The sequence below is a fragment of the Engraulis encrasicolus genome, chromosome 4, assembly GCF_034702125.1.
Source record: "Engraulis encrasicolus isolate BLACKSEA-1 chromosome 4, IST_EnEncr_1.0, whole genome shotgun sequence".
In the NCBI taxonomy this organism is placed as follows: domain Eukaryota; kingdom Metazoa; phylum Chordata; class Actinopteri; order Clupeiformes; family Engraulidae; genus Engraulis; species Engraulis encrasicolus.
The window spans coordinates 41,342,508-41,365,007 of NC_085860.1; the positions used below are offsets into that span (position 1 = coordinate 41,342,508).

Here is a 22,500-nt window from a genome sequence, read left to right on the forward strand (position 1 = left end):
GAGAGAGAGAGAGAGAGAGAGAGAGAGAGAGAGAGAGAGAGACAGAACATGAGAGGAAAGGAGGGTGAGAAGGAGAGAGAGCGGGAGACAGAAAGAGAGACAGAGGAAGACAAATCAAGATGGAGAGAGAGAGAGAGAGAGAGAGAGAGAGAGAGAGAGAGAGAGAGAGAGAGAGAGAGAGAGAGAGAGAGAGAGAGAGAGAGAGAGAGAGAGAGAATCCCCTTATCTGTGCAGTGTATGGGATGGGCCTGTGTACTACAGCTGCGCTTGTCACATGTATCTGCCTGGTGTGGAGACTGCAGCCCTTTGAGTTGAGTCGTTTGTGTTGAGGGTGAATCATTAGCTGTGGACAGGGACGCGCACGCTGAACTGAGGGACAGCTCAATGCTGTCCAGTTTCCTCTAGTGAAATGCGTGACCGATTCCTGTCATGCTCACACAAAGTCAAAGATAATATGTAAACTCTGGGGGAGCGTACCTATGTTCCCCGGGTCTTATGTTCCCCGGGTCCTATGTTCCCTTGTCTTTGTATTGGAGTGGGGAACATAGGACCCTTTTTCTAAAAAAGGGTTCTATGTTCCCCGCATTGTATGTTTTCAAATTGTGCCCTTCCCAAAACCATCCCTAAACCTAACCTGTCGTAATGCAATGTTTCTGAGTTTTCAATTTGTGCCCTGACCAAAACTATCCCTAAACCTAACCTGCCACAGTTGCAACAGCAACCTGCACTTTGCCATGTGGCAGCAGTCTACTTTGAAGCAGTGGGGAACATAGAACCCTTTTTTGAAAAAAGGGTCCTATGTTCCCCGGTAGAGGGGAACATAGGACCCGGGGAACATAGGACCTGGGGAACATAGGGATGACCCCAACTCTGGCCAGCGGGAGACAGAGAGAGGGGTTCAGGTCATCTAACCCCAAATGCTTTAGAGAGACAGGTGAACACTTGTATGCAACAGATGACAGACAGGTAGGCAAGTAGGCAGGTGTGCACTCACACAAGAGCAGACAGACAAGTAAGGCAAGCAGACAGGTGCACGTTCTTAACAAGGGCATACTGTACAAACAGACACGTAAGCAGGCAGACAGGTGAACACTTCTACGCAAGAGCAAGCAGCCAGGTGTTCATGTCAGTGCACGCGCAGACAGACAGTTAGGCAAGCAACCAGGTACGGCTCATTCTTTTGGAACTCGGTAGTCGGAAAACCTGACCTCCGGCTCGGGAGAGATTCCAAAACACAAACTCGGAGCAATTCGGTATACTCCGAGTTCGTTAAACATTAGTGTTCTCAGACATTCGTATTGTCCCCAACTGTAGTAAAAAAAAAACACATTTACACGGGATGTCCGGAGAACGAAGTCGGGTCTACCAACAACAGTTTCAACCGAATGGCCAATGGTTAGACGACCAGGCCAATTCTATGCCCGTCAGATCAGCCACCGGCATCGATGACCCGTCACTCTTTGACAGCCTGAGAATATGCCCATATGCCCACTCATGCACACCCAGGCCCAGGGACACCCACAAAGCCCGGCCAATAGACACTCAAGAGACACTCAAGAGACACGCCACGACTCATAGACAGGCCAACATGTCAACATGTGCCATTGAAAAGCACATCAAGGGGAGAGCTTCACAACTTCACTCAACATTCATATGAAGCAAAACAATTGTGGAGTGTTTTTTGTGTTTTGAAGTGGTGCTGTTTCAACTCCACGGGTCCAGGCTAAGCCTTCACGGCATGGGGCGCTGGGCAGGGCAGAGGAATGCCTTGAAGCTGCCTACCTGACAGCAGGGCTCAGACACGGCTGAGATGTGGCTGAGACGTGGGGCAGAAACGGCAGAGGAATGCCTTCAAGCGACCTGTCAGCAGGGCTGAGGCACAGCAAGACGCCGTCAGGATTAGGCAATACAGGCAATACAGAGAAGAGAGTGTTTTTTCCCTTCCTGCAAGCCACAATATTCTCTCTCTCTCTCTCTCTCTATCTCTCTCTCTCTCTCTCTCTCTCTCTCTCTCTCTCTCTCCAACCGTATCTCACTCATTTCGTAAAGTCTTCACGAAAGTAATATATTAATTTTCGTGGTGCATTCACGTTATTGCCCGCCTTTCGTAAAGTCTTCACGAAAATAATAGATTAATTTTCACGCTGCCTATTCACTTGAATTGCCCGACTGTTGCCTAGCGACCCACTAGTTTGATGCCCTTTTGGTAGCCTACTGTCACATGGTAATCAAACATTTCAAACAAGCAATTTAGGGTTAGGTTTAGGGTCAAGGTTAGGGTTAAGGTTAGGGTTAGGGTTAGGGTTAGGGTTAAGGTTAGGGTTAGGTTTAGGTTTAGGTTTAGGTTTAGGGGACATAAGGCGTAAGTACCGAAAGGGCGTCGAATTAGTGAGTCCCGAGTGTATCAGCAGTGTTCTGTCAGCACCCCCTCCCCGCCCCTGCAGACATTTGGATAACCATAGCAGCAGGGGGGCAGTTCAAGTGAATAGGCAGTGTGAAAATTAATCTATTATTTTCGTGAAGACTTTACGAAAGGCGGGCAATAACGTGAATGCACCACGAAAATTAATATATTATTTTCGTGAAGACTTTACGAAAGGCGTATGATAGGGCTCCACCAACCGTATCTCACTCATTTCGTGATCATTTCGTGAAGTATTCACGAAAAAAATACATCAATTTTCGTGGTGCATTCACGTTATTGCCCGCCTTTCGTAAAGTCTTCACGAAAATAATAGATTAATTTTCACGCTGCCTATTCACTTGAATTGCCCGACTGTTGCCTAGCGACCCACTAGTATTTCAAACAAGCAATTTAGGGTTAGGTTTAGGGTCAAGGTTAGGGTTAAGGTTAGGGTTAGGGTTAGGTTTAGGGTTAATTAGGGTTAAGGTTAGGGTTAGGGTTAGGTTTAGGTTTAGGTTTAGGTTTAGGGGACATAAGGCGTAAGTACCGAAAGGGCGTCGAATTAGTGAGTCCCGAGTGTATCAGCAGTGTTCTGTCAGCACCCCCTCCCCGCCCCTGCAGACGTTTGGATAACCATAGCAGCAGTGGGACAATTCAAGTGTATAGGCAGCGTGAAAATTAATCTATTATTTTCGTGAAGACTTTACGAAAGGCGGGCAATAACGTGAGAGCACCACGAAAATTGATCTATTTTTTTTCGTGAAGACTTTACGAAAGGCGTGAGATAGGGCTCCTCACACACACACACACACACACACACACACACACACAGCATTACAGGTGGCCCATGTTTCCAACTCTTGGGAAAGTAAACACGTTCCTGTTGACAGATAGTGCGGCAGGCACAGTAGCTAGCATTGCGTTGCATCAGAGAGGGCCAGAGACAATGGTGTTTGCGCAGCGCATACCAGCAACTAATGCATTGACTGACTATTGCTTATCTGTGTACGGGCCGGATGAGGAGGTGTATTGTGAGTGCAGAGCAACGGTGTGCTGCGCTGTTTTATAGGCCACGGTGGTTTACACGGAGGCCGAAAATTGTTTGACCATACCAGAGGAGCTTTTAAATCTTGATACTCAGATTACACACCTTCAATTGGCATTTAACCAGCTTGTCTTTTTCCACCCTTATCTGAATATAATATTGCACAACAGGTGGACTTGGATAACCAACTCAGACTTGCTAGTATATTGTCGTAGAAAATGTTATGCAGGTATATGCACACAGTGGCCACTTTATTAGGTACACCTTTCTAGTGCTGGGTTGGACCCCTTTTGCCTTCAGAATTCCTTATCTCCCTGCAACTCAGACAGGCTGTGGCATTCCCACAAAGTTCAATTGATATTATGGGACCCACACTAAGCCAAGAAAATATCCCCAGGACACTACACCAACAGCCTGAACGGTTGATAAAAAGCAGGGTGGATCCATGTTTTCATGTAGTTGACCATACCAGAGTGTTGTAATCAAGAATCATCAGACCTGGCAACATTTTCCAATCTTCTATTGTCCCGACTCCGGTGAGTCTGTGCGAATTATAACCTCATTTTCCTGTTCTTAGCTGAGCTGAGTGGTGTGGTGCCTGGTGGGGTCTTACTGCTGCTATAGCCCATCTGATGACTCAAGACTCAAACCAGTATGGCCATTCTCCATAACCTCTGGCATCAAGAAGGCATTTTGCCCCACAAAACTGCTGCTCTCAGGATATTTTCTCTGTTTTGAACCATTCTCTGTAAACCCTTGAGATGGCTGTGCTTGTGTTCAAAGTCACTTAAATCACCTTCATTACACATTCTGATGCTCAGTTTGAACTGCATCAGATCGTCTTGCTATGTCTACATGTGTACATGTCTAAATGCAATGAGTTGGCACCATGTGATTGACTGATTAGAAATTTGCGTCAATGAGCACATGGGAAAGTGTGCCAATTAAAGTGGCCCGTGAGTGTATACACTGCTGAACTTCACCCTGTGCTACATAACACTTTCAGAGATGAAACAGCTCATAGCAGGGCTGTGAAGGATCACACCAACGTTGTCAGCATCTCTTACAATAGAAAACAAACAAACAGCACATATCTGGGCACTATTCCAAGAACAAGATTAAGTGATGAACCAGGCTAAGTTAACCTACAGTATGTGAAGTGACAAGTGACAGGTGTCTTTTAGCTAAGAAAATGAGGACTCCATGCTTTTCAATTAGATTATTTCCCACTACCTTAATGTTTATTTAACCTGGTTTTATTACTTATTATTGCTCCCTACTCTCTTCAACAACAATACTGTATGGGGGAGGGTGTGGGTAGGGGGATTTAAAAGTGTAGACTAGAGCATGTCCTAGCTGTCAAATCTCCCCTCCCCACCAGGCCTCATTAAATTAAGTGGCCAAGGCTGCCACTCCTACAGGCCTAACACAACAGACAGTGCGTTATTAGCAGCCCCACATAGGCTACTTATGCTATAGGCCTACACATTTTCTCTGTCGCAACAGAAGTGATTGCAATATGAATATGATTTTAAAATACCAGGAATGTTTTCAAAGACAAGATAGCCTTAGAAGGAAAATAACTACTGTTGGTACTTGTGGTCATCCTCCTACTCGTTTTTTTTTTCAGATTTCTCATTCTTTCTGAAAGAAACCAGAACTGCCATAAACATGCTTGAGTCCCAGACAAAGCACTGCTCGAAACTAAGGAGTTTCAAGATGACCTTTTGTGTTAGTTCAGATGAAATATGATAGGCCTTAGTTTCTACATCTTTCACTGATGAACTTCTTTGAAGGCTCATATTCGCACGAGGGCAGCTCCCATGCATTCCACAGGTGACGCCTACGTACAGCCTGGTACGCAAATGCTCTGCTGTCAAGAATAATGGACTACATATCATACCAGAGGCATCCCTTTGCCCTTGAATGGGGGGGGGGGGGTTTAAAACTGTGTACAATGTCAATGCAGGTAGCCTAACTGAGAGGACCCAAAATCAGTTGCTGAGGACTTCCAAGTGCAAGCAACCCAGTCCAGGGTTGTCCGGGCAACGTCGGTGCATCGTTGTAAAAACATCAAGTTTGGGGGAGGACAGCAACCACTGCTGGAATGGAGCCAGTGGGCTATCATCCTCCAACACTGACAACCCAACCTAACGGGAATATCACTGACTGGTGCAAAACAGAAACAGCCCAGTAGCACTGGATTGATGATTAACCCGCAAACGTAGTGTTCCCCAAAAACTGTCCAACAGTCTACCCATGTTCTCCAAAAGTTTTACTTGACATAGGCTAACGGAGGAGCTTTCATTCTTGTTTGCATTCTTGATCTTGTTTGGAAAGATCATAAACTTTTCAACACCATCACCACCCACGTCGTCACAAAAACAAACTTTTCTCCTGTGAGAAAAGTAATAACAATAAGCTGACAGTAACTAGTTAAGCATTATTTCTTCAAAAAAGAAGACTTACCTCGAAGAGAAAATGTCCCAGAGGAATCCAAAGACGAAAGACAGATTGTGTGAAATCCTCTGTCAAGCCGCGGTTGCGGAGGGGAGGGTGCTTCCTAATCTGTTGTAACCACCGCAGTGGCAACTTGTCGCATCGCGCGGTGGGCTGGGTGCCCACTCAGCTGAAATGGTCGCTTCCTGTTCCCTTCCCACCCTTGGGGGTGTAGTAGAGTGTTAAACCAAGACCTCCCTGGGATGGCTCGTAGAAAGTAGCGGCTGGTATTCGTGCCGTGTGCCCAACAAATATATTTACGCAGTACGCACTCTTCTCCCCCAGCAATCCCACCCAGCGTGGCTCCTAAAATCGGGAGTTAATGATCCCCCGACAGGCAGCTTAGTCGATAAGGTCACCCCCATGCCCAATCTAATTACAGACCCTGCACTGGGGACTTACTTTCCACTAAGAAACTGAAGGTGGGCCGTCTCTCTCGCAGAAAAAAAAATGTGCGCGGTAGGCCTACTGGCAGAGCAGAACATCTCATTTCAATGCGCTCCAGCCGCGCAGCGAACAAGTGTTTTTGGCAGTCCTCCTCCCCACGCGCGTGTGTTGTGTGGCTACCAAAGAAATGCGGATTTACTTGACACATATGTAGTCTTTTGCCGTCTTCTCAACTTGTGGAGACAATTCCATTAAACAGTTGTGTAGAAAGATAGTACAAAAAACTGTTATCAATGACAAGAAGCAGCTGTGTAGTATCTGTGTGTGCTTGTATGCTTGTGTTTCAAATCCACAGTGGTTCATAAAAGACACAATGGTTTGGCCGCTTTGAGTGTTAAAGTCCACCAAAGCAGAAATAATTCAACTATGTTGTACTTAATTAAAAAACTGGTTTTCAAAATCAGATAATAATAATAAAATCAGATGTCACAATGTGCTTTACAGCTTTAACCACTAGAGGGAGAGATTGCCCTGAGCACAGATCAGTGACAGACACTGTATTCTTGAAAAACACACACACACACACACACACACACACACACACACACACACACACACACACACACACACACAGTGTGTGCGTTCCAATATGCGACCTTGCGTCCTCCACTTGTGCTTGTGGCCTCGTACCAGGAAGAAATAAGTCTTGATGACATCTCTGACAACAGCATTATATTTCAATATCTCGCAAAAGCTCAATTGTAAAGTCATTTTCTCATTTGCAAAGCGGATGGTAAATGAAGAATAGTCCCCCAAAAAATGTTTTGGCTAGGCTGACAGCGGGGAAACTTAATTGTTTTCTCCACGGAGGCGGGGCATCAGCAAAAGCCTGATTGGAGGACGCAAGGTCGCAAATTGGAATGTACCCAGTGTCGCTGATGGCTTTGGCCGGGCCCAGGACAAAGTCATCTGAAAGGGGCCCCTGCCACCCAATAATGTAATGAGGACCCAATTCTGGACCCCCTTCTTCCTGGGCCCGGGACAGCTGACCCCTTTGACCCCCCCCCCCCCCTTCCCTGCCACACACACACACGTCTGCACAAGAGGCTTCAGCTCCAGCTGCTCTGCTTCACACTGTGCACTTCCTCTATTCTTGACTGTCCTTCCTCTGCCTAATGTCTTGTTCAACATGTAGGCTTCACATTTTAATCTCTTGTTCAGCTTTTGGCTTCACATGTTAATGTCTAGTTCAGCTTTCGGCTTCACATTTCAATGTCTTGTTCAGCATGTTGGCAGTTTTCACACTTTAATGTCTTGTTCAGTATACTATAGACTGCATATAGCGTATAGTCTGTTTTCTCTCTCATTCAGCATATAGGTTGTTTTGTCTCTCACTCAGCATATAGGTTGTTTTGTCTCTCACTCAGCCCCTGCTGTGTTATCTCTGTCCGTGTTGCATTGTTCTGCCTCTTTATTCTATCCTGTGTCATCACGGCATGCCATGCTTACAGGGCAGATTCTAATGCCACAGCCACGAGGGTAAACACACATCCTCTTCCTCAGAAGGCCTGTCAGTGGACACTAGTCATTAGTCACTACAGATGCCCTCATGCGTTCTCTCTCTCTCTCTCTCTCTCTCTCTCTCTCTCTCTCTCTCTCTCTCTCTCTCTCTCTCTCTCTCTCTCTCTCTCTCTCTCTCTCTCTCTCTCTCTCTCTCTCTCTCTCTCTCTGTCTCCCTGTGTGTGTGCTTTGTGTTGCATGTGTGTGTTGGTGTATTGTGTCTGTCTGCATTGGTGTGTTGCTGCCATTATGTACCAAATTGTGCACTGACATTCTGGAGACATAAAAAACAAAAATGCATTACACAACAGCTCTTCATAAAATGCTTTATTTACATGTGCACACGCACACAGACGGACAGACAGACAGACAGACAGACACACACACACACACACACACACACACACACACACACACACACACACACACACACACACACACACACACACACACACACACACACACACACACACACACACACACACACACACACACACACACACACACACACACTAAAATAAAGCATGGATGCAAAAATAAAAGTGAAAAGTGATGAGTTTGACATAATGTTTGTGCAGCAGGCGGGATGGTGAGGCACCACCATGGGGATGGACAAAGGGGTCAGTTGTTCCAGGCCCAGGAGGGTAGAATTGGGTCCTCATTACATTAATCTATTAGGTGAGAGGCACTTACAGATTACTTTCCCCTGGGCCCGGTTCAAGGAGAAGATTGTGCACACCCCAGGAACAGGTGCAGGACAAAAGCTGACTGTAATGTTAGAGTGAGGAGTACACATACTTAAAAGCCTTTTTACTTTGTTTTCTTTTTATTATTCCATGGCTAGATAAGACAACAGTCGAAATCTGATTTAGTCAAAATTTCATCTTTGCCTGACATAGTATACAACGAAAAACAAAGAAAAAAGGGATTTTAAGTGTGCAGACTCCTCACTCTAAAATGTCTCCCTATCCCTATCCCTATCCCTATCCCTGGCCAAAGCCATCAGTGGCCCTGGTTTCAGGTTCAGGTTACAAGTTTATTTATTTAAAAAGGGACAGCATATAATACCAGCATTTAAACAAAAATGCTAAATACACAAGATTATAGCCATGAGGCTAATCTTTTGTCTCTTGACAGGTTTGATGTTCCTTAAAAAAACAAGGTTAACACAAAACTAAAAATACACAGTTATAGTACACAGTTGTAAAATTATAGAGTCAAAGTGGTGACCATGGGATGTTGTCTCCTTCCCAGTCCAGCCAGGCAGTGAGGCATCACCAGGGGATGCTCCTCCCCTCCCAGTCCAACAGAGAGCCCACATGCTGCTCAGACAGCGAGGAGATGACGCTCAGCATCCCACGCACACTGTCCTCTGTGGAGAGCGGAGCCTGCAAACACACACACACACATACACGCACACACACACACACACACACACACACACACACACACACACGCGTACACACGTGTACACACACACAGACACACACACACACACACACACACACACACACACACACACACACACACACACACACACACACAAACACACACACACACACACAAACACACGCACATGTGACATGAGTATGGTGTTTATACTGGTAACTATGGTAACATCATAGAGCTTTGAGTGGTATCAGCTGATGAATATACTGGTTTGTTTCCTCCAAAGCCAACTGGGTTACAGTTAAACCCCTTTGACTCACACAACTGTCTGTGCTTGTGCTTCAGGGAAACAAACCTGTTTTTATAGACGTGACCTGGGATGAATTGTTGGCTTCATTGGAGGAACAAGAGCTGATTTCATTGTGGCGTGCATGTTTGCCCTTTTCCACAGAATCGCAGGTGTGCCTCTGTCCCTACAGGCTCTCAGCCTAAGGTGTGATTTTTTTTCTCCACTGTTGGATGGCTCTTAAATTGATAGTTTATAGTTCTGAAGCACATGTAACAACATCAATGATAAGCTTACTGCAGCATGGCACACCATTAACAGGGAAAGAGTGGGCGGACACTGGGCAGCAAGTGACCATGTGACTGCTGCTAGCCTAACATACCGTAGCATAGCATAGATACAGGGTCAGCACATTGGTCCGACAGCCCATTAGTCCGACAACCCGTTCGACAATAGTCCAACAATAAGCAATAGAGGAGCATAGCAAGAATCCCATTGGTCCGACATCCCATTTGTCACATGTGCGCGATGCTCAGGCTACTGGCGTACGTTTTTCAGACAACAAAAAAACCACGGGAAAAACCGATAGGCTACATACTCACTGGTCAATTGTGGGATGTGGGACTAATGACGTGGAACCGTAGATACAGAGCACTATCTCGTACCAAGTGCATTCAAGGCTACACCCCTAGACCAGAGATTCTTTAAGTATATAGAGATATGCCAACATAATAGGTTTCTATGGGCACCTAACATGACCAGGTTCCGGTCTGCCTAAAGGGGCGTGTCATAATGCTCCTACATTGAATAGAACAGTCCTTAGGTCTGCCTAAAGGGGGATTTCCCCCCCTCCCCCTTGCAATAGTAGAACCCGGAAACAATGGGCCAATGGAACCTCTCTCTTATCTACTCTCTCTGCCTAGACACCACTATAGCATCTCATTCCCAGACTGTAAACATACCCCTGTCTCAGCCTTGCAGGATCATTTTATTTATTTTATTTTATGTTATTTGACCTTTATTTAACCAACAAGGTCCCATTGGGGTATAACAACCTCTTATCTATGGGAGTCTTCAATACCCTGTATTGAAGCGGTACTACATGGGACGGTATGTGTAGTGTTTTCATTCTTTCACATTCTTTGTTTGAGGACAAGTCTGGCAAGGCAAACACACGCGCACGCGCGCACGCACGCACGCACGCACGCACGCACGCACGCACACACACACACACACACACACACACACACACACACACACACACACACACACACACACACACACACACACACACACACACACACTCATGCAAATGAATCTGCTTTAGAAGAACATCTCACATTTAGCTTTGACCTGTTTGACCTCTAAGGCTGTCTAAGGCTGACTAAAAGCCTCTTAACTCTGTTGCTAAAATATTGGAGGACGTGTCCCTCTGTCACTCCCTCCATCCTCCGCCCCCAAACATGTGCCCATAGCCCACCCCCCCTATTCACACACACACAGAGACACACACACAGACATACACACATACACACAGACACACACACACACGCCCTTCACCACCTTAACATGTGAGCCCTCCCTTCTGCCGTTTACCTTTGACCTTCACCTTTGACCTACACTTGCCCTTCACCTGTAACCTTGCCCCTCGTTGCCCCACACATATATGCCCTCCTCCTTTTCTGTCTTTCTTGTGCCCAGCTACATTTACCATCTAGCCTGATAATCATCGACTTTCAAATCTCGTACCGAAATACTGGTCTGACCAAGACGATAACGAATAACGTTTCCAAACAGCCTGTTTAACCCGCCGCCCTCGGTTTGCTACTGGTCGAGGCCAAAAACGGCTGTGCCGAAGTTTAAACCAAACATTTTCTTTAGAATGTCTCTGTTTAAACCACGTCACTGCCTTGCACTACCTAGGGCCGTTGGAGGTGCTCTTCCCGACGAAGTGGCTGGACTTCCCGATTTCTCCGGAGCTCAGAAAGATGTCACTAGGAGGGCATAGCCTGGGTATGTACCACCCTCCTTTACACCCATGTCCTTCACCCACACCTGCACCCCTCCCTCTTTCGCAGCCCCCTTCCCACCTGTGTCCAACTTGTGCTCCACCTCGCTGCCTACCTGTCCGTCTCTAGCCCCAACATTACTATGCACCCAACCCCCAATGTCAGTCTGCACTCAGATATGATGTATTGCCATGACCAGGATGCCATCCACAGTGTACCAACCCCAACCCCAACCCCGAACACCCCAGTGCCTACCTGCCCCCCCATGTCTGTCTGCATCCAGCCAGGAAGTAGTGCCATGACCAGGTGCACCACCACCACCACCACCCTGCTCACCGCAAAACCCTAACTACCCAGTCCCTACCTGCCCCAGCCAACTACCCCCCCCCCCCCAACCCCTTTACAGAACCCAACAGCCCCCCATCACCTACCTGTGGCCCCCCCATATCCGTCTGTACCCAGCCTGGGTGTAGGGCCATGACCAGGATGCCGTCTGACTTCAGGTCCTCCGAGAGGCAACGCGTCAGCATGTTCAGGGCGGCCTGGCAGAGATCACATGACCACAGAGACGTTAGCATTAGCATCAGCCCACAGGAAAACACATGATGACAGCCCAAACATTAATGTTACCAGATAAGAGAGCACATGAGATGCATTAGCTGCTTCAAATGCATTTATATGTGAATCTTTGGATAAGCAAATGTGTGCAAAAAGTGTGTTTCCTATAGTTCAGAGCTAGCACAAATAAATAACAAAATAGATCACCACAAAGACACTAGTACAATCGACACGTCTGTGTTTAATACACTGCGTAGGACTCATTTGAACACATAAAACCTCTGGCCCCCGGACCTTCCCCTTTCGCATGCTATGGGCAGTGCTGATTTGCACACAGAGCCCCAAGGCAAGATACTGAGCCAGAGAGAGTAGAGAGAGAGAGGTTCCGTTGGCCCATTGTTTCCGGGTTCTATTATTGCAAGGGGGAGGGGGGGGATCCCCCTTTAAGCAGACCTAGGCAGACCTAAGGACTGTTCTATTCAATGCTAGGAGTATTATGACACGCCCCTTTAGGCAGACCGGAACCTGGTCATGTTAGGTGCCCATAGCAACCTATTACATTGGCATATCTCTATATACTTAAAGAATCTCTGACTGAGCTTTCCAAGGTGACAAAAGAGCAGCCACCACCAACACGGTAGGGCCCCGGGCCCCGAGGTAAATGCCCTGCTTGCCTCTGGCTATGAGCCATGATGAAACTGTTCCCCTAGAACCGGTAGTTCCCCTATGATATGCCATGGGCCCAAGTGATGAAAGCCCATGAAAGGAATTTTAAAGCCTTCCTCTTTCCACACTTTATCCAGATTTCCTAAATTCCTGTGTCCCCCTGTTGCCAAATCCCCTCCAGATTACCTCACGGCGCCCCTCTGCTGCTGAGATTAGCGGATTGAGATGCACATAGCAGATGCCTACGGTAGATTTGTGTGTTAAGAAGGACATCTTTTAGGTATTACAGCTCAGTTTTTGTCTTGAGAAGGCTACATTTTAGGTTTTTCTATATCGTCCGTGTTAGAAGCATCCGCTAAATGTTACTTGTAATGCAGTGAATGCATTTTTGAACAAATGTTCCCTTGACTTCATTATACGCCTCCCAGCACCCCTTTAGTATAAAAAAAGACTAATCTCCCCATTTGCACCTGAGCCCCCTATAGAATTACCCCCGCAAATATAACTAGATTGTTATTAATTGTAATCATTTCTAATGATTGTGGATCGGTGTGTGTGTGTTTGGGATTTCCCGAGTCACAAGCCATTCAGCTATTCTACTGATTTTTTTTCTTTATCATGACACTGTACATTTCACCTCAGAAGATGATGATGAAGAAGATGAGTGCAATTGATACACAAGGGGCAATCTCATTTGTCATACCAAGGAATAAGCTACCAACCAAATTTCAGTGACACTGAAATTGCTACCATCCACAGCAAGGTTTTACCAGCATTTGGCCGATTTGTGTAAAGGTTAGGGGCCAAATGTCAAGCCCTGCTTTGTGTGTGTGTGTGTGTGTGTGTGTGTGTGTGTGTGTGTGTGTGTGTGTGTGTGTGTGTGTGTGTGTGTGTGTGTGTGTGTGTGTGTGTGTGTGTGTGTGTGTGTGTGTGTGTGTGTGTGTGTGTGTGTGTGTTACCTTGCTGACTCTGTAGGGGTACATGGGTGCCTGGAGGAAGAGCTCGTGGCACCTCTGGATGGAGGAGAAGAGGGTGGAGACGTTGACGACCGCGGCCCGCCGACACGACATCTCGCTCGGAGACACACCAGGGAGGGAGGCCGCCTGGCGCAGGTAGGGCAGGAACTCCTGCAACACACACACACACACACACACACACACACGCACGCACACGCAGACACGCACGCACACAAACACACACACACACACACACACGCACACGCACACATGTACAGACACACACACACACACACACACACACACACAGACACGCACGCACGCACGCACACACACACACACACACACACACACACACACACATACACACACACACATGTACAGACACACACACAACTGGTAAGCTCCTGCAACACACACACACAAGTCTCTCTCTCTCTCTTTCGCTCTCTCTCTCTCTCTCGCTCTCTCGCTCTCTCTCTGTGTCTCTCTCTCGCGCTCTCTCTCTATCTATCTATCTATCTATCTATCTATCTATCTATCTATCTATCTATCTATCTATCTATCTATCTATCTATCTCCTCAATAGACATCATGAACATACTGAAGGTTTATGTGCCAATGGAGGATGTAATTCACGGATTTGTTTGTTCTGTTCTCTCTTACTCAGCCCTGATCCACAGTGCCCTCTTCAAGCCAAATCCAAACAGATTCAAAGGTACAAATTCCATGCAAATGTAAATAAATGTGTCGCTACACATTACTAAAGGCATGACATGAGCACTGTATTGTTGTTGTGGCATAGTTATTATTTAGCTATTGTGGACCAAAGTCCATAATTACTGTACACGGTACCGGAGGAGCTGCATGTTAAACTGGTTTTAAATCACCTCACTGCAAACAGTCTGTGGGTGTTGACAGACACACACAGACATACTGTGTACACACACAGACACACACACAGACACACACACAGACTCACACACACAGACACACTCATGCGCGTGCACACACACACAAGTGCACACGCGCACACACACACACACACACACACACACACACACACACACACACACACACACACACACACACACACACACACACACACACACACACACACACACACACAAACACACACACCCTCTGTACAAATTGACAAACACACACACACACACACACACACACACACACACACACACACACACACACACACACACACACACACACACACACACACACACACACACACACACACACACACACCTAACCTCTGTGCACAATAAGAGACAATGGCACTCCTGTTTTTCACAGGTGTGCTGGGTCCATGCATCTATTGACCTTCATCATTAGTGCCGGTCCTACAGTGTTGTCCAGGTACACACACACACACACACACACACACACACACACACACACACACACACACACACACACACACACACACATGATAAACGAGAAACTCAAAGCTCTTCTGGTAATGCAACCACATTCAGCAGGTGCTTAGTCACTTACCTGAGCACACACACACACACACACACACACACACACACACACACACACACACACACACACACACAGACACAGACACACACACACACACACACACACACACACACACACACACACACACACACACACACACACACGCACACACACACACACACACACCTTAGTGACGATCATGGGTCCTACAGTGTTGGTGAGGAAGACCTCCGTCATCTCCTTCTCCCCAGTGTGGGCCAGGTTGCCGACGGGGACCGTGTTGCTATTGGCTGCCTGGTTGATGCCTGCATTGTTGATGAGCAGGTTCAGGCCAGCACCCTTCAGCGCACTCCCCACCTGCCGCGCCGCCTCAGAGATAGTCGCCTGGTCTGTTTGGTCTGGGAGGGAGGGAGGCAGTCAGGGACTCACTAGTTCGACGCCCTTTCGTGACTTACCGCTTACGTCATACGACCCTAAACCTAACCCGAACCCTAACCTTAACCCTAAACCTAACCCTAAACCTAACCCTAACCTTAACCCTAACCCTAACCTTAACCCTAAACCTAACCCTAACCTTAAATCGCTTGTTTGAAATGTTTGATTACCATGTGAAATCACGAGAGGGCGTCAAACTAGTGAGTCCCGAGGCAGTCATGGTGTAATCAGAGAGAGTAGAGAGAGAGAGGTTCCATTGGCCCATTGTTTCCGGGTTCTATTATTGGGGGGGAAATCCCCCTTTAGGCAGACCTAGGCAGACCTGAGGACTGTTCTATTCAATGCTAGGAGCATTATGACACGGCCCTTTAGGCAGACCGAAACCTGGTCACGTTAGGTGCCCATAGAAACCTGTTATGTTGGCATATCTCTATACTCTGGTGTAATGGTTAGGGAGTTGGACTGTAGATCAGAGGGTTGAACAAAGTAGGTTCAATCCTGACCCTGACAAATCTCTTCCTCCCTCCATGGTTGAAGTGCCCTTGAGCAAGGCCCCTAACACCACACTGCTCTTGGGACAGTAACCAATACCCTGTAATATCTATAGTAAGTACTGGTAAGTATGTTTTGTTTATGAAGCATTTAACAGTGCAAAAGGACCAAAGTGCCGTACAGTGTCTGACTAAAATAATAATGAAAAGCAATAAAGTATTTCAGCAGCATTAACATATTTTAGCCGCAAGGGTAGCAATCATGCTAACAGACAAGGATAACTGGGCGCCGTGGCAAAAACACAGACAGCAGAATCCCCAGTAAATGTAGAAGAAGCATAAAATAAAAGCATTTAAGATACATAAAAAGAGTTCAAAGGCAGTGACTTGAGGGGGAGAAGAAAGCTAAGAGGCAAAGGCTAAGGTGTAAAAGTGAGTAGGCCTGATGTCAGGAGGCAAGCCATTCCAGAGATCTGTCAGTCGCTTTGGATAAAAGTGTCATCTGAGTGATGCAGGGGCCTAATGGAATGCAATAGGGGTGACAGGATGCTTTGCATCGCAAGAGTGTGGTGAAGCACAATAGGTTACTGAAGCGCTGCTATCAGCATCTTACTCGGCTAGCCTGAAGCATTCGCAGAATGAAAAACAATAGCTGAATAATAGCTATGAGGGTGATGTGTGGCTTAGATTGACCTTGTGTGTGCTGCTCAAAACATGGACTTTAACCCTTGAGACGCAGCGTTATAGATTTGCAGTTACCAGAATGGCGATGACAAAGTGATAGTGCATTACTAAAGACCTTGTGTTATGTCATAGTAGTGTAGTACTATGATAGTTAACGTTTCGATGTCTATTACAACGCTCCACTGGTGGAACGGCGTGCATTATGGGGCTACACCAGAGATACTGTTCCTTTAGAAACAATCTCTGGCTACACTGCTGAAAAGAATAAGAGCGGAGTATCTACAGTCAGAAAATAATAAAGAGTAACTAGTCAGCCTTGGCCTCAACCTTTGCTCCTTTGTCTGTCAATAGTTTATAGGAGAGGACAGCCTGATCTCTAAAAATCCCGTGCTCCTGGACACGGATGTTAAGGACACGAAATCCGTGTCCAGGAGCACGGATTTTGCCAAAATTCTGTGCTCCTGCACACGGAATTGTTTTCCGTGCTCCTGGACACGGAATTGTTTTCCGTGATGGGCACACGGAAGTGCTTTCTATAGGCTATTACCACAGCTCTGTGATAACTCTATCATTAGAAAATACATACCAAATGCTAATCCTAAACAAAATAATGCTATAGCAATTTAAGTTGTGCCCTGACCAAAACATTCCCTAACCTTAACCTGTCATTTAAGACATATTTTTGAGAAATACCCTTTCCAGTTGGTTGCTAGGCTATCAAACTCATATAATGAATGAAAGAAAACTAGCTGTGCCCAGACCAAAACAATCCATAACCCTAACCTGTCAGTAAGAAATGTTTTTTTTTTTAGACAAAATATTTGAAATTAGAAAAATCCTGAGAAAACACAAGACTGTGGAAACATAGAGCTGTGGGAGTATAGAGAACACTTCTGTGTGTCCATCACGGAAAATAATTCCGTGTCCAGGAGCACGGAATTTTGGCAAAATCTGTGCTCCTGGACACGGATTTTGTGTCCTTAAAATCCGTGTCCAGGTGCACAGAATTTTTGGAGATCATGTTGCAGCGGAAGAGAAGAGGGGAACGGAGAGGGGAGTGTTCAGAGACAGGAGTGGGAGAGGAGTCAGAACTCAGGATAGAGGGATCTTGCCTGCAGATTCCCCATAGGAGAGGAAGAGAGGGGAGCGAGAGGAGACAGAGAAAGCAGGGTAGAAGTGTCTTGCCCAGAGACAGGAGTGGGTGAGAGAGGAATGAGTGAGAAGAGAAGAGAAGAGAAGGGTCTTAACTTACACAAGGAGTCTTAACTTTACACACATAGAGAAGAGGAGACAGGAGTCATATCCAGTCACAGAGAGAGAAGCAGATGCAGAGGTTTAGTCTTTACTAGGCGCAGGGTTATCAGAGAGGAGGAGAGGAATCTTACCCAGGCGCAGGGTTGTTATCTTCTGTGGGTGTTTCTGAGCTAGTTCTCTCAGTGCCTGATGAAGCAACATAGCGCTCATATTAATAACATTAATAAATCAATAAAGCGTAATCAATAACTTGACGACCTTTAGTACCCATTTTATCATTCCTGATAACATTATCCTGACATCCGAGGCGGACACAGCAGAGTTCTTATTCATCCATGTCTCAGTTAAATACAATAGGAGTATGAATACATATATATAATAAATCACAAATATAATACAAAAATAAATATCTGACAGGAGACATTGCCATGGTTTAAGTTTGTGTCACGAGTTGATGGAACGGCTTTACATGACAAAACACACTTCAATATAAAGCAGCTCGGAATGAATCGGTTTCGGAATGATTTATGATCACAGAAATTGCAGATAGGCCTAAATTTGTTTTTGATCATGTCAACATCACTCAGTCTCCACCCTCTCTCCTCATAGCTTGGAGAATTTACAATGAACACAGTTCAGAATCAATAATGAATGAACAAACACCATACAGTTCTCTTCTTTAAGGTGAAGATCTACTCTATCATGTTAAATGCTTCTCTCTACTCTGTTCAACATACATATACTCTTAACCTTTGTGGTCATGTGGGTGGGGTGGGAGGGTGTTGTCTTGGGGTTTCTGTTCACACCTTGTTTGTTATCCCTATGAGTGCATGCGTTTGTGTTGTTTTTGTTGGGTTTCCCCACCATCAAGCAGCTTCCAACAGCTTCAAACTGCTTTTTGGGGCATTTCCTTTTCAATGTCTCAATGTAAAAGAAAATACTGAATATTTGTAATTATCCTCTGTAAAGATATTGAATAAAAACGTATCGTATCGTGTCGTAGATTAACTGCTCTTCTCTCCTGCTGTTCAAAATACAGATACAACTCTCTTCTCTCATGGTCAAGTCTCTTCTGTGTATGTCCTCAATGACTGTTCAACAAACAGATACAACTCTCTTCTCTGATGTTGAATACTATAGTGTCTCTTCATAGACTACATGGTAATGTACCAGTGCCCAGGGTCCGTCGGGTTGTAGCAACCAGCAAAGATGGCAAACCACTGACGTGTATATACACTTTTCGGTAACACTTCATTTTAGGGATACATCTATTAGCACTAATACATACAGACATACTGTATAAGTAACTTGTAAGGCATGTACAAAGCAAAATCAAACATTTGTTAGGCATGTATTCACAAATGTCTTATTCATGCACAGTAAGGGATTTATTACCAATTTAACCTTAGTAAGGACCTAGTAGGCCTTAGTGTTTGCTTAGTACATGCCGTACAAGTTACTTAACATTGTATGTATTAGTGCTTATAGATGTATCCCTAAAATAAAGTGTTACCCACTTTTCTTCTCTCAGGTTGTCATCTACTCTATCATGGTAAAGTCTTCTCTCTCCTCACAGGCTGTTAAACAGAGAAACATTTCTCTCATGTCAAACTCTCTTCTCTCATGTTACATAGTAGTCTCTCTCCTCATAAATCACATGGCACAGTACCTTTGCCCCAGGGCCGTGGGGGTCGCGGCACCCAGCGAAGATGTGTGTTGGTGGGCACGGGGACTCGCTCAGCTGCCTCACCACCTCCAGGCCGATGCCACGGTTGGCCCCGGTCACCAGCACGCTCCCGCTCACCTTCGCTGCCATGGCTAAACATACACTCCGCTCGCCTCAGGTGGATGACTGCTGGCCCATGCTCAATTACACGCCCTTATGTGTGTGTGTGTGTGTGTCTGACGCTCTGACACAAACAGCGGCTGACACTGACACACACACACACAGTGAACACGCCCCTTTCTCTTCTCTCTCTAGAGGGAGTCAATATTTACTCAAAGTGCCGGGAATAAGCAAGTGTGTCCTCCCTACAACAGACACAGACACACACACAGACTCACAGACACAGACACAGACACAGACACACACACACACACACACACACACACACACACACACACACACACACACACACACACACACACACACACACACACACACACACACACATACACACACACACACACACACACACACACACACACACACACACACACACACACACGCTCACACACACACACACACACACACACACACACACACACACACACACACACACACACACACACACACACACACACACACACACACACACACACACACACACACACACACACACACACACACACACAAACACGCTCTCACACACATTGACACGCTCATACACACTCAGCAAGTGTGTCCTCCCTACACCACTAAACCCACACACACACACACATGCAAACATGCACACACTCACACAAGCACACACACACACACACACACAGACAGACACACACACACACACCCTCCCTATCCTGTCCTTCTGCTTTGCAGAACGGTACAGCCTCCACTCCCACTGGGAGGCACACACACCCCTACACACACCTATTGGGAGTTACACATGTCTGATTTCTCCATGTCATCATGACATGCCAAAAGAATGCCCCACACCAGTGCAGAAGAGCACAGGGCATACCATAGCACACTGCACTGCACACTATCACGCGCGCCAAAATAATGCCACTGACCCAAAACACACATAGCAGACAGTATTACAAAGCATAACCAGTTTCCCCTACTCTGATGAGATAATTTCACTGAATATGACTTGGCTCTGTGGCATGACTCAAGAACATGCTGCAGCTTCCTCTGTGTGTGTGCGTGTGTGTGTGTGTGTGTGTGTGTGTGTGTGTGTGTGTGTGTGTGTGTGTGTGTGTGTGTGTGTGTGTGTGTGTGTGTGTGTGTGTGTGTGTGTGTGTGTGTGTGTGTGTGTGTGTGTGTGTGTAGGCATGTGTCTGTCTGTGTGTGTGTCACATTGAAAGAACATGTGCGTGCGTGCGTGCGTGCGTGCGTGCGTGCGTGCGTGCGTGCGTGCGTGCGTGCGTGCGTGCGTGCGTGCGTGCGTGCGTGCGTGCGTGCATGCATGTGTGTGTGTGTGTGTGTTATCTGTGCTGTGTAAGGCTCTGGTTGCAAGATCTTTGGTTATGTCTATGGAGAGTTGTACAATGCAATGTGCCAGCACATGGGGTGAGCAGAGCACCCAACCAGGCCTGTCATAACCAGGCGGGCAAACCAGGCAATTGCCTAGGGCCCCCAGCTGAAAGGTGGACCCCTCGGAAGGACTGGTTATGTGTGCCTGTATTTAAATGACAGCCATGACAACTTTGTTTAGTGTGTCAGCTCCTCCAAAATCTCTCTCTCTCTCGAGGAGGCCCCTTTCAAATGGATGGAAGAAAATAAAAACACAGGACACCACATTGACCTAATCATGAATTTGTGTGCCTGCCACCGAGGGGATCTTTGCCCAGGGCCCCCGAATGCATTGAAACGGCCCTGTACCCATCATGATCAGCACATGCATCGATTGCCAAACTCACTTCCCTTCCCTTTCGCCTGGTGTGTACCAGGACCTCGCTGCTTCCGTCTTGCTGTTGCAATAGCTCCATAAACGCACACATACGTCTGCAGTGCCCACGTCTGCATGAATAAACCTGCTAGCGAGAAATATAAATCACTCATCACATCACAGAACACAGGAAGTATGACACTGCAGCTACCATAACTGACTGACTGACACAGACTGACATTGGGGAATCTATAATTATTAGACTGTACACCCTTAAAAATGATGGGTTGAAAATAACCCAATTCTGATTTCAAACGTAGCAGGGCAACACAGTGTTGGGTACAATAAACCAGTGAGTTGGGTTATTGTGTAACATAACTAATAACCCAATCAGTAGAGTAGCATAGATGTTCCCCACTGTACCAATATTGAGTTAGAGTAACCCAACACTGCATTAGAATAACCCAACACGTTTACCCAGCAGCTGTTATTCAGCACTTGGGTTAACAAAACAACCCATTATTTATTAGACTGTAGTGTTAAGATATTTCCAGCCACTAGGTGGCACTGCAGACCACCAACTCCACAGGCATCAGCCGTGTTGTAGTTTTAGTCGGTGGAGTGAAGTGCAGGGGCCTCTATTTTACTGTAAACTGCAGCCCCCCCTGCCTGTAAGATACACTGACCATGCTAAGAGAAATCAGAAAAAGAACCCAAAACAGTTCACCAAAAGAATTTAATCTCTTCAGGGAACAAAGTTCTACTCAACGCTGCATGAAGCACTTTTTGTGTGCGTATGAAATTCCAACAGCATGAAAGTGCTCATATACCATGTGAGTACAGG

The 22,500-nt window shown here is 46.3% G+C and overlaps 1 protein-coding gene across 1 annotated transcript; it reads right to left on the reverse strand.

Moving 5' to 3' along the window:
* Positions 1-8,183: 8,183 nt before the first annotated feature.
* On the reverse strand, positions 8,184-20,018 carry zgc:158868 (uncharacterized protein LOC791147 homolog). The gene is made up of 7 exons (XM_063197433.1): positions 19,775-20,018; positions 18,237-18,291; positions 15,428-15,639; positions 13,763-13,930; positions 12,011-12,121; positions 9,118-9,283; positions 8,184-8,909 (listed from the first exon to the last, which is right to left on the reverse strand). Exons 1-6 carry the CDS (start codon positions 19,919-19,921, stop codon positions 9,170-9,172), a joined length of 807 nt encoding a protein of 268 aa, XP_063053503.1. The 5' UTR covers positions 19,922-20,018; the 3' UTR covers positions 8,184-8,909; positions 9,118-9,169.
* Positions 20,019-22,500: the final 2,482 nt, after the last annotated feature.

What these genes read in the sequence shown, in the direction of transcription:
- zgc:158868 (XM_063197433.1), bottom strand. Translation starts at nt 19,921, where the DNA reads ATGGCAGCGAAGGTGAGCGGGAGCGTGCTGGTGACCGGGGCCAACCGT. An exon ending in CCCACGGCCCTGGGGCAAAG is followed by an intron (nt 18,292 to 19,774) that starts GTACTGTGCCAT and finishes TTGCTTCATCAG; the next exon opens with GCACTGAGAGAACTAGCTCA. An exon ending in ACCCCTACAGAGTCAGCAAG is followed by an intron (nt 12,122 to 13,762) that starts GTAACACACACA and finishes GATCTCTGCCAG; the next exon opens with GCCGCCCTGAACATGCTGAC.